This window comes from Saccostrea cucullata, unplaced genomic scaffold (genome assembly GCF_032062105.1).
Source record: "Saccostrea cucullata isolate Sc308-1 unplaced genomic scaffold, CSIRO_AGI_Scuc_v1 ctg515, whole genome shotgun sequence".
NCBI lineage: Eukaryota > Metazoa > Mollusca > Bivalvia > Ostreida > Ostreidae > Saccostrea > Saccostrea cuccullata.
This window is the reverse complement of record NW_026929059.1, coordinates 313562-326921: the sequence shown is the minus strand read 5'-3', so window position 1 is coordinate 326921 and position 13360 is coordinate 313562. Positions and strand designations below refer to the sequence as shown.

General features: G+C 33.2%; 2 protein-coding genes across 4 annotated transcripts in view; one reads left to right on the top strand and one right to left on the bottom strand.

Annotated features, from left to right (window-relative positions):
- LOC134279700 (multidrug resistance-associated protein 1-like) overlaps positions 1-13360 on the top strand; it is a 333553-nt gene that overhangs the window by 21541 nt on the left and 298652 nt on the right. The window lies entirely within an intron of this gene.
- Positions 6262-7177, bottom strand: LOC134279702 (uncharacterized). Its single transcript, XM_062762129.1, has 3 exons — positions 6986-7177; positions 6752-6870; positions 6262-6634 (listed from the first exon to the last, which is right to left on the bottom strand). Exons 1-3 carry the CDS (start codon positions 7139-7141, stop codon positions 6430-6432), a joined length of 480 nt encoding a protein of 159 aa, XP_062618113.1. The 5' UTR covers positions 7142-7177; the 3' UTR covers positions 6262-6429.

The window sequence follows — 13360 nt, the reverse complement described above, 5'->3', positions numbered from 1 at the left end:
CTTAAGAGATTATTTCTTTGAAAATCTTCTTCTCTACTCCTGGGCATTAAAGCATTTAACCAAGTACATAGTTAAGCTGAATAAGGCTTCCTCTTCCAAAATTGTGAATTTCATAGCCCTTGGGTTGGGGGTTTTGGTGTTAGGGCAAGGTTCTATTGATTGTACATGTATAGTGAAAATACATTAATTCTTTGAAAATCTTCTTCTCTGCTCCAGGATATTTAACAAACTAAGTACATATAATGAGCAAGAATGTCTCTTCCAAAATTGTGAATTTTATATTTTTGTGTATTAATGAAAAATATAAAAACTGTAATCTAGAAATGTGCTAAAACATAACCAACACATCTGTTTTGTCAGTCATGCTCAGTGGTGTGTGCAGAGTTAACAACTGAACACACCCAGTTAAATGTAAACATTAACAACAACAGAGCTTGTGCCCTGTTTACAAAAACTGTGTACATTTCAGGGGTGTAATCAATTTATTAAACTATGTACACAACTTTGAGCACTGGCTGACATTAGGCCAACATTTTTTTATTTAATGTTTTACGGGAATTTTTTTTGCCCAAAATTGGGTCGGGGGGTCGAAATAAAAATAAAAATAAAAGTTTTAAATTCAAACAGTCGGTCTAAGAAATAAAAATAAAATTAAAAATGTGTTCAAAAAATTTTATTTTAAATTTTGGATGAAATTTTGTTTATAATTGCCTAAAATTTAAAAGAAAGAAATCTGAAAAGAATAAACTTGATGTACAACAGTTTTTTAGGAAAATTTATGATGATTAGTCAATTAGTGCTCTTTTAAAATGTCACTTTCTCTTTTTTGTTTAATTTTTTAGGAAAATTTATGATGATTAGTCAATTAGTGCTCTTTTAAAATGTCACTTTCTCTTTTTTGTTTTTTTTGTTTGCAAGAGTGACAAATTGGCCGAACAATTCCAAAGTCCTCTCTTAATTGACGAATATCATCTGTTTCTATGAATCAGGGTCACCACAGTACACACAAATGTCATCAAAATCCATGGTTTTCCCTGTCAAAAAGAAATATAATAAAAAACAGAGACAAAATAAATTTGCTATTGCTATAAATTCTAATTTATACCAATGTTTCATTTTGATTGCTATGGTTACAGTTGCAAAGATTCATCTACTGGCTTACAAGACTGTGTATTTATAATAAAGGTCCATATTTTTTTTTTATTTATTATATTTAAATTGTTTTAATATGCACTCACTCCTATTTAAGAAATAAATATTGAATAACAAACCTCAATTGTGGAAAGTATTCGTAGGTTCTGGAGGCCTTCATCAAAACATCAAAAATGGAGGATGACCCCATCCTGAATTCCTTTTCCGCTTCATGTGTTGGGATGGGCTTAACATGCAGAGTCACTGTTCTACAACTGTTTTAATATTTACACATTATTTTCAAAAAATATTTATTTACAATAATTTTGACTCCCAGAAAATAGTCTAAATAATTTAATTTTCAATCGTCAATTGAGGAAAGACAGTGGAATGTTCTCTGCCACGCTACTCCAAACAGTTCATTCGTATATCTTTATTAATAAATTGTTCGGATTCAACTTTAAATCATTATTAAGAAAGATAATTCTAACAATCAAACATACCCAAAATCTTTCAAGATGTGGAAATTAATAGAGCTGTCAATCGCCACATGGCCCTCTGCGTAACAGTTTTGCAAAACCACGATGTCATCTAGTATTTCATTAACTACATCATTAATGGTTAAACTCAACCTGATCTTTCTTATCGACGACTTTGATGTTTCACCGTTTATAGTGACTATTTTAAAATATTCACAACTTTCTGATTGTTGCGGTGTTGACATTGTTTCGACTTCTTTGATTAGACAATTAAATTGGTATCAGCCAATGAAAAAGAGCTTTACATTTGGCAAAATCTGCAATCTGTCTCCTTCACAGATAAGGTAAAAATCATCCGAGGTGTACCGAGTGGAATAAAATAGGTTAATTTTATTTTTTGAATGCCCATCAGTGACGAGTCAGCGGGAAGAATAAAAATAAACAATGAAGTAAGCACTTTTATTTTTATTTGATTTTGGCTCAAATTAGGGTTTGGGGTCCCGTAAAACAGTAAATTAAAAAATGTTGACCTTACTACGGAATGGGTTTGCTTTCGAACATTTTTGCGTTGAATTTTCTGTATTATAGTTTTTAGCTCTCCAGAGCTGAAAGCTCAAGTGAGCTTTTCTGATCACATTTTGTCTGTAGTCCATCTGTCCATCTGTAAACTTTTCGCATTTTTGACTTCTTCTCAAGAACCACTAGGCCAATTTTAACCAAACTTGCCACAAAGCATCCTTGGATGAAGGGGATTCAAGTTTGTTCAAATGAAGGGCCACGCCCTCATTCAAGGGGAGATAATTTGGAATTAAGAAAAATTTGGTGGGATGTTTTAAAAATCTTCTACTCAAGAACCACTGTGCCAGGAAAGATGAAACTTATAGAGAAGCATCCTCAGGTAGTGTAGTTTTAAGTTTGTTCAAATCATGACCCCGGGGGTAGGGCTGGGCCGAAATGGCCGACCAAAGTTTTACATAAAAATATATAGGAAAATTCTTTAAAAATCTTCTTCTCAAGAAGGGGATTCAAGTTTTTTCAAATGAATTGCCAAACCCTCTTCCAAGGGGAGATAATTATGAATTAATGAAAAATTAATGATATCTTTTAAAGATCTTTCTCTCCTGAACCATTGGGCCAGGAAAGATAAAACTCATGTCGAAGCATTCTCAGGTAGTGTAGATTGAAGTTTGTTCAAATCTTGAACCTCGGGGGTAGGGCAGGGCCACAATGGCTGATCAAAGTTTTATATAGGAATAGGTAGGAAAAACCTTTTAAAAGTCTTCTTCTCCATAACCATTGTACCAGGAAAGATGAAACTCATGTGAAAGCATCCTCAGGTACTGTTATTCAATTTTTATTTGCGAGAACTTTATTTTCGCGTAATTACGTGAGGCAATGCATTCACAAAAATTTATTTCTCGTGTATAAAAGTATTCCATATGATTATATAGAGGATTATTATGCTTCCTGTCAGTTTGTCTCTATATAACCCATACCCTACTATTCTCGCATAGTGGTCTAAGGATTTATATAGCGTAAACATACTATGCCGAAATAGTGCACGGCTTTATTTACTGAATAAAATTCTTCCATGCACATGCCGGGGATCGAACTCACGACCATTAGATTGTCAGCTCGATGCCTTATCGATTACGCCATAGAGACGATCACTAATTGGTGCAATTTTATTAAATATATAAACTTAATTTATACAATTGACACAAGAAGGAGAAAATAGACAAATATTATTTGAAAACAGTTATATTATTCTAAGGAACTTTAGATTAATGTGTACAACAAACTTTCAAACTAATTACATACAGATCGTTAGATGAACTGATTTTATAGGGTCATTAAAACGCTTTTTTATATGACACTTGATTGAAGGATGTAAAAGAAAATTATCAATGAGAATCAATGTCTGCAAACAAATAAGGCTTACTAACATAACAGAAAATAAAGATGTGTTGCTTTGGGACAGAAAATCCCGACTTATTTAGAGAAAATACTAGTAACCAAAATAACTAAGCATGCAAACAATTTTAGCATGAATATTTTGAATGAGTTCTTGCAAGTGCGCTGTTTAAGCACCGATATTTTCAGGAAAAAGTCAAATAGATTGCCGCATAAATAATTACAACAGTCAGCATAATAATAACAATATTGTTGCATTATGCATGTACTATGCCTAAATAGTAGGCAGGGTTTGACACATAGTGCACTCGCCTCCGGCTCGTGCACCATGTGTCAAACCCTGCCTACTATTTAGGCATAGTACATGCATAATGCAACACTATTATATAAATAACAACTATTCGCGAAAATTATTTCTCGCTTACAGACTTGTCGAAATTTTTCAATCACTACCAGACATTTGGTCTGACACAGTTAAAGGTTCTGTCAGACCAGACAAACTTTTGTCATTTACCAAATTTAGAAGAGAAAAATAGGAATAAATAAGTACAGAAAATGTATTTTATTAATAATTTTCTATTTCATATTCGTAAATAAAACTTCTTATAAGATTTTCATTTTCGCTATCTGACAGTTCATTTTCACTATCATGTTCATCCTCCATTTCGTCTTCTGTCTCTGAGTCATAATCAGATTCAGCTACAACTCCCTGATTTGCAATGCTATTCTCTGTTTCCTGAGTTACCTCCTCTTTAACCACATCAGCCTCTTCAACAGTCTCTTCCACAGTCTCTTTATCATTAACTTGCACAGTTTGGTTTGAAACCAAAATTTTCTTCCTTCTCTGGTAATTCATCTTCCTTCTCTTCCCTTTAGGTGTTAACTATTGATTTAACAAAAAATATCATTTAATTTTTCATGATCAAGATGTTACATGTACATTACTTTATTTGACAATTGGTTTCACTCATTACTGGCCGCCAGGAGGCGGTCGGTTATATGATATGAAAGTTTTAAGTCACCGTGCGTTTCTGCGGAGTTAGAACAATTTGAATAAAAAATATTTAACATTCATGTAATAGAATATTAAGAAAGAGTGTCTAAATGTAAAATAAAAACGCATAATAATCATAAAATTAAAATTTTATGAATAATGGGTTAAATGTTTCATCCAATCCTGATTGACAAACTCCGACGTAACTGAAGTGCGGAGAAATAAGCACACATGTTGGGCATAGTCTAAAGCAAGGACCGCGTTATATACATGTCTAAACAAACTTTACTTTCTCTACTTCAACAGGATTTGTTGTATATATAATTTAAATTAACGTGTAAATATAAATATACATTGTACTTTTAATACGGAAATTTTTCAAAAATATGACTTAATCTTAATTTATTATCAGACAGAATATTAGGAGATTTTTCTCCAACAGACAAGGATAAAGCGCGTTTTACAACATGCCAAACCTTTTCCGTCCACATGTCACACCAAAACAAGATAGAGAAGAAATGTAGTGGCGGATCTAGAGGGAGTTGGGGGTTTCAACATCCTCTGAGCGAGCGAGGAGCCCCGCATAGTTGAAAACTTGTTACGTTTTATTTAATGTTAAACTATCTCTAGTTAGATAAGTTTAAACGTTAGTTTTAATGGTTAAGTGTTAAAACTACTTAAACATCAAACTTCCGCGAGAGTTCGTTTATAAACTTACTGAGTGCGGGGACACAGAGGGCTATGAGTAAGTTGCTTAAATACATTTTATTTGTAGCAATGTACATGTATTATGTACTGAAGAAAATCCTGGGATGTCGCATTCAAATGTTTAATGTCACAGGGATATATATTAATTAACAGATAAATAGAAGAATTCAGTTTCTAATTTATTGTAAGAAAGAATTAATTGGTTTGCGGCCGATTTTTGACGCTTGCGTCAATATGTTTCTTGTTTACAGTATATAATTACCATCCACTTATCAACGGCTTCTTTTGGATTAAACTCCATTTCTGAAGGTGATTGCAGCCTAATCATCATGCAGTCATTGAGATGTTTCTCACTCAGTCTGTGACGTCTTGATGTTTTTAGTAGCTTCATTTGATTAAAAGCAGTTTCACTTACAACACTTGATGCAGGAAGACTTTGAATTAGGTCCAACACATTCAAAATGTTTGGTATTTTATTATCTGAAAAATTTGAATGGATATCTTCCAAAGATGTATTGCCAATCTTCTCACCAAATCTAATTTAAAAGAAGAAATTAGAAAAATGTTATCTAGGCAGTTATTTTCATTTAAAATATTAAAAATTAATTTGTTTATTTTTTGTATTATGTGGTTGTATGAAGATATACCTTTTGTAAGAAAGACATTTTAACATCTGCCATTCTCCCAACAAATCTGTAAGATCTGTGCCTTGATTTTCCAATGTTGTCCTGAATTTCTCTGCAATACACTGGACCTCTTTAGCACCAAAATCTGGAGAAGAAAAAAAGTAATACTGTTTGTATTTTGCTTTAAAAAGAAAGCATTTATGTAAAAATAAGATATTTTAGCTTAAATTCGTATAAACAAGTCTCACACCAAGCCTAAGCACATGAGAATGTCATAAACAAGGGTTGGTTATTAATAGTTAGGATATGAACTGAAGTATATACTAGAAAGACTACAAAGGATAGAAGAAATACAGGCTATAGTTGGAATATGATACAAAATACACACTACATTTATATTTACCAATTTTTCTGCAGGAAGAAAATAACTGTAATAAAGAAAGGACTAAATAACAGTAAAAACAGAATAACAACAAAGATAATCAACAACAAAGAAAGTAATCAAATCGTATTTTAATTAAAACAAATAACTGTTTAATTTTTTTGTATGAAAAAATTACATACCAGCAACATTTTCTCATGGCCAGCTTTTTACATTTGCAATAATAGTTGATTCTTTAACATCATTTCCTAGGTCCCTGTATCTTGCCTCCGTATGTTTGATTAAAGAAGACTTAATGACACTGACTTTCTTCTCCATGTCAGTTGGTGGACCTTGTCTTTTCAAAGGATATCCTGATATTTCTTTTCTGGTTTCAATATCATGCATCAATATACATGAACTAGAAACATTTTAAATATATATCAATTACAAAATTCAAGATGTGTGAGACTAAAGAAGAAAAACAAGTTATAAAAGTAAAAACTCAAAATAAAATGTTAATTGAAAGGTATGGAACCTTGTGCTGAACTGTTGCAGTATTTCCATCGTTGAAGATATTGTTACTTTAGCATCAGCCAATGTAATGTTGAACTGCTGTAAGGTTAGAGACTGCTGTACCAAAGAACTAAGTATTTCCTGCAAAAAATAATTTCATGTAATGAATTTTTGAACTTCACTCTTAATTAAAAGTTTGCCTTTGAGGATTAAAAAATAATATTGACTCCACTGAAATAATTTATAAAATGATAACCTGGAGAAAAGCAGCATAGGTCATGAGGGTGCAATCTTCCAGCATCTTGGCCAGCCCTTCTGCCTTTGGGTTTGAGTGAGATTCATTATGTAGATGACTTATAAAAGCAGGATATGTCTTGAAGAATGTCTGAAGCGCCTTCTTCATATGAGGCATCCACCTACTTCCACTTACTCTATGAGGCAGTGTACCACTGATATTTATGTCCTGAAATAATAAACCTTTTTATAATTAAAGTTATCATTTAAAATGTAATTCATTAATTTGATAATTTTCATGATCATATTGAAATTCATATCGGAAATTAAGGAACAATACAAATATTTTTGAGTACTTACTTCCATACACTTTCTCAAATTTTTCCTTTGCTTTGGACTGTTTTTGTAGAAGTAAAACAAACCTAGTAATAAAGTTGTCAATTTCACAATATAACTTATCAGCTTTGAAAGTTTAAAGCTAATTCATCTCTCCAAACTTGAACAGCTCTCTCAGTTCTCTTCTTTCGAACGTCAAAACCATTTTTTTCCCGTTACACATATTTCATTGAATTTTACTCTCTATCTCTCGACGTTTTTTGGCGTGTGAGGCAACAACCCATTTTGTTCTATTTTCTCCATAACAAATTTATACAAATGCTCTGAGCCATGTGGCTGACCAATGCAGGTGAATTGGGTGTTTACATGTGACACTACACTGTGAATATTGTGTTGTTATAATTAATTGGCTATTATTCACGTCCAATTGTTAAGCTAACAAATTCACAACTTTTTTTGAAGAAACTAACGAGTTTTTCTTTTTTCTGAAATATATTTATAAATGATGCAGCAGCTTGATGATTATAAGTTCCCATCAAGCCTATGGCCTTATCAGATCATGCAACCATTATATAATCTGATAGTGGGCGGTGATAATCCCAACGCATGAATATTCCTAACACATGTTCTCGATTCTTTTTCTCTGTGCCTCGTTCATTAGAAAAATTTTGTGTGCAACACTTGTAGCATTCTTCTCTGCCACGTGAATTAAATCTTTAATTGCATTTAAGTGAATTGATGACAAATCAATATTGAATCTTGAAGAATTCGTTTATTTTTGGAAATGAAGGAATCATTGGTGTTGATATCAATGTTTACACCCAAAATGCACCATGAAAACGTGCAATGACATTATAATTACATATACTTCCGGTTTCCACGTCTCTTGAAATTCACGAACACCTCTAGTGTCTTCATAATTTTTTTTAGATGTTATGGTTCCACTTTCTCTTCTTCTCAGAGAGCTCCCTTTACAAACTCTCGCCCTTTTTTTGTTGTCCCTTGACCTTCACCCGCGCATCCCGATCTCAATCTTACTTCCATACACTTTCTCAAATTTTTTTTGCTTTGGACTGTTTTTGTAGAAGTAAAACAAACCTAGTAATAAAGTACCGGCCTTTCACAGGAAGATGGATTTCGAAAGTGTCTTACAAAGAGTCAATTCAATCTCGTGGGCCAAAAATTTAGTGATCAGCAGTCATTCAAGTTTGTTTCTTTAATATGACGTAGGTCCATTTTTTGCATAAAAATATATAGAAAAATCTTCACACCCGAACAGAAAATTTTTTAGTTATTGACATATAAGCATTTTGTTCAATTTTCTCCATAACAAATTTATACAAATGTCTGGGGATTGTGGTTGGTTCTGGCTCACCAATGCAAAAGAATTGGGTTTGAAAAAATCTTCTTTTCAAGTATAGCAAAATTATACATGATTGTATGCTTTATTGATATAGTGACATTCTCAAGTAATAGAAAAATCACCTCCTTTTCTCCCAACAAGTAAGTTTTTAAATACTGTATACAGGGAAATTTTCGAGTTTTATTTTTCCCTACATCTGAAATATATTCTATAAATGATGCAGCAGCTTGATGATTATTGTATAATTTCTCCAACACAAAACCTTTGGCCTTATCTAAATCGGGGCAACCAGTTTAAAATTGCATAGTGTGAAAGGGCGGTGATTTTTCACCAGACGCATGAATATTCCTAAACATGTTCTCGATTCTTTTTCTCTGTGTGCAACACTAGCATTCTTCTTTTTTTCTTTTTACACAACCAGATAGCTTCTTTCTTAAGTATTAATTAAAGTTACCTTTGTGCATTTAAGTGAGTTCATCAAACGCGTCTTGAAATTGTGAATTTTCAATAACTTGAAGAACGGTAATTTTTGGAGCCCGTAATGAAGGAATGTTTGTTTCCAGAAAATTTACAATGTTTACACCCACTTCGATGCACCATGAACAAGTCATCCCCTTTTTTCGTATAATTCAACCATAAAGATCCGTTTTCCACGTCTCTGTAAACAAACACCTCTGTGTCTTCATAATTTTTTTTAGCTGTTAAATGGTTCCACCTTTCTCTTCTTCCCAGGGAGAGCTCCCTACTTAACAAATTATTGCCCATGTGGCCATTTTTGTTGTTTGTGTGACCTTCACAAATATTTCTTGCGCGATAAAAGTCGGTTTACGAATATAAAATCTTAAAATATTGACATCGAGCCCAATTTTTTTCAAATCATCATAAGAAGGGGTCGACAAAAGATTAAAGTTTTATCGGTCCAGACAATTTTTTACCGGCCTTGCTGACAGGACCGACGGATTTCGACAAGTCTGGCTTACAAAGAGTCAATAACAATCTCGCGAAAATAAGGTGTCGCAAAAATTTAGTGATCTACAGTAGTTTACATTCAAGTTTGTTCAAATCATGACCCCAGGGATTAGGGATAAAAGTTTTGCATAAAAATATATAGGAAAAAATCTTCTCCCGAACAGAAAAGATTTGTTTAGTTAAATTGACATATAAGCATCTGCAAGTAGTGAAGATTTGAATTTATTCAGATAATGTCCTGGGGATTGGTTGGTTGGTTAGCGAGGGGTCACAATGGGAGATCGAGTAATATGTTAAAAAAATCTTCTTTTCAAGTATAGCAAAATTATACATGATTGTATGCTTTATTGATATAGTGACATTCTCAAGTAATAGAAAAATCACCTCCTTTTCTCCCAACAAAGCAAATTTTTTACTGTATACAGGGAAATTTGTGGGGAGCCCGTTGATTAATAATTTAAGTAGTTAAAGTACTCTCATTTGGGCGAATTTACTAAATGTGAACTTAAATCATGGTTAAAATACATTATATTTTGTGTGTTGAACAAAACTTGTAATATTTAATTTAAAACGGGGCAAAGTTGTTTGCAAGTGTGAAAGGGCGAAAATAAGACGGGGCGAAAATAACCCTGTATACAGTACTTAGTTGATTTGTGTTTTTTGACTAGCCCATGTGCTCAGGTGAGCAATGTGGCCCATGGGCCTCTTCATTTTTTTCATTTTTACACAACCAGATAGCTTCTTTCTTAAGTATTAATGATAAAGTTAAAATTTGTGAAATTGTAAGGATGTGTCAATCAAATGCGTCTTGAAATTGGAATTTTTCAATAACTTCCACAAGAAATAAGATTTTTCGTATGAAATGCTATAGCAACATATAAGTCATGAAATTATACAGAAAATTTGAGAAAATATTAAAATAAAATCTGTGTCTAAGCACAGGAAATGCCTTGCTTTTTTCTAATAGAGTTTCAAGTTAAAGTCAATTTCATGGCATACTGTAAACAAACTATTATTCGTGTAATCTTTTATTCATGTTTCGACCATTTGAAATCAATCCGCAACAATTAATATTTCGTGACCAAGGAAAAATTCTCTACAAATACTTAACAATATTATTGGTTCATGGCGATTAATATTCGCGAACAAAAGTAGGTCATGGAACTCACAAATATTTCTTGCATGCGAATAAAAGTCGGTTTACAGTAATATAAAATCTTCATATATTGACATACTTTAGATTCAAGTTTGTCTCAAATCATGATAAGAAGGGGTCAAAACAAAAGATTAAAGTTTTACGTAGGGAAATAGAAATTATATTTAAAAATCTTCTCAGAAAGGCCAGGTCGATATATCTTTATAAAATAGAAACATCCCCAAGGTTAAGATACAAATTTCTCTCTCTCTCTCTCTCTCTCTCTCTCTCTGGATTGTTTATTTACACACTTTGCAAAAAAAGAATAACTTATAAAAATAAATACATGTTATTTATACACATGAAAGGATGTTAAAAAAATAAATAACACTTGAGAAAAGATTGTTTTCAGTTAATTAACGAACACACCACATAATATAATCAAAATTTCGTACTCTCTATATACTGAAAAACAAAATGTGTAAATTAAACACAATATACATGTATATATGCTTAGATCCTACAAAAAACTTTGATTAAATTCAGCTCAGACTTTATACGACATATGTAACACGAATTCAGGTCGATGTTATTTTAATTAGTCTTTCTTCGTTACACATGTTACATGAGCACATGAGATTAAATTATTCATTTAGAATTCTATTCAAAGTTTTAATACTAAATAGTGAATCAATTATTTTACAAATAGAAAATTCTAGAAACACGGTTAATTCAAATGAAATAGGCCTTTAATCGTCACCAAATGTGTTCTTGTAAGTAAAAGTTCTGTGTTATGACATACAATCGAGCAAATAACGCAGTTTGGATATCGGTAGCCTGGAAGACGAACTACTGCTGTATATGCAGCAATTTCAGAGGTAAAACTGTAGATGGACATGTCATCAGTCTGAAAAAATTCCTGAGATACAATGAAAATATGGCTGCAGTGTGTTAGATTAACAATTTGTAAAAACTTTATAACTAAAAATTTGTTCCGCACATTTTGTAAATAATGATGATCCGTCTGCAGAACATCCACTACCGAAAATTAGCTTTTTTGTTTGTGTTTTTTTTAATAGGCCTATTCGAATATGTATCAGCATTTTAATAGTAATTTGTTTCTTTTTTTGTAAGGGGGGGGGGGCAGGGTCACACAGCACCTTATTATAGTACTACACAGATTAATACAAATCCAGAAAGAGACTATGAGTGGGCAATTTAAAAAAAATACGAATCAGTTAAGATTTCTTTTTATTCACAAACACAATAACATTTTTCTATATGACAGAGGCATACACCATGAACATGTTTACATCAAAATTAATGGAAGTGACTTTATTTATAGCGCATGCGTATTAAACACAGTAAAAGAGTTCCCTTCAGGGGAAATAACTCACCTTTTGAAAATGGGGAATAGATTCAAGTTGGTTCAAATCATGACCCCCGGGGGCAGGGTGGGGCCAGAATGGCCGATCAAAGTTAAAACGTAGGAATATATAGGAAAAATCTTTGAAAATCTTCTTCTCAAGAATCACAGGGCCAGGAAAGATGAAACTCATGTGGAATCATCCTCAGGTAGTGTAGATTCAAGTTTGTTCATATCGTGACCTCCAGGGGGCAGGGTGGGGCCAAAATGGCCGATCAAAGTTTTACATAAGAATATTTAGGAAAAATCTTTAAAGATCTTCTTCTCAAGAACCACTGGGCCAGGAAAGATAAAACTCATATGGAATCATACCTCATGTAGTGTAGATACAAGTTTGTTCATATCATGACCCCCGGGGGTAGGGTGGGGCTAAAATGGCCTATCAAAGTTTTACAAAGGAATAAATTGGAAAAATCTTTAAAAATCTTCTTCTCAAGAACCACTGGGCCAGGAAAAATGAAACTCATGTGAAATCATCCTCATGTAGTGTAGATTCAAGTTTCTTCAAATCATGACCCCCGGGGGTAGGGTGGGGACAAAATGGCCGATCAAAGTTTAACATAGGAATATGAAGGAAAAATCTTTAAAAATCTTCTTCTCAAGAACCACTGGGCCAGGAAAGATGAAACTTATGTGGAATCCTCCTCAGGGAGTGTAGATTCAAGTTTGTTCAAATCATGACCCCTGGGGGTTGGTTGCGGTCAAATGACTGATAAAAGTTTTACATAGGAATATATAGGGAAACCTTTTAAAATCTTCTTTTCAAGTACTTCAAAGCCATGCTTAGTGATATTTATAGGGAATCATCCTCAGGTAGTGTAGATTCTAGTTTGTTCAAATCATGGCCCCCTGGGGGATTAAAATTCAAGTGCCCCCCTCCCCCCTCCCACCCAACCTCAGTAAGCTTTCAGTTCTGATATGTGCTTTTTCCTAGTAAATTGCTCAGGTGAGCGATGTGGCCCATGGGCCTCTTGTTTTGGTTTACGATTTCTATACCCCCTGCAAATGAAGTTTGGGGGGGTACATAGGAATCACCTTGTCCGTCTGTCCGTCTGTCCGTCTAGCTGTCCGTCTGTCTGTGCAAACATGTCCCGTCCATATCTTTCTTACAGAGGGACATTAGAATCTACTACTCCTAATAAAGATTGCCCATGACCTAAGGGTGTGT

Excerpts from the sequence above, each read along its gene's own strand:
- LOC134279702 (XM_062762129.1), bottom strand. The coding sequence starts at position 7,141 with ATGCCTCATATGAAGAAGGCGCTTCAGACATTCTTCAAGACATATCCT. Across the intron at positions 6,871-6,985 it reads CCTATGCTGCTTTTCTCCAG|GAAATACTTAGTTCTTTGGT; the intron begins GTTATCATTTTA and ends TATTTTTTGCAG. Across the intron at positions 6,635-6,751 it reads CTGCAACAGTTCAGCACAAG|TTCATGTATATTGATGCATG; the intron begins GTTCCATACCTT and ends AAATGTTTCTAG.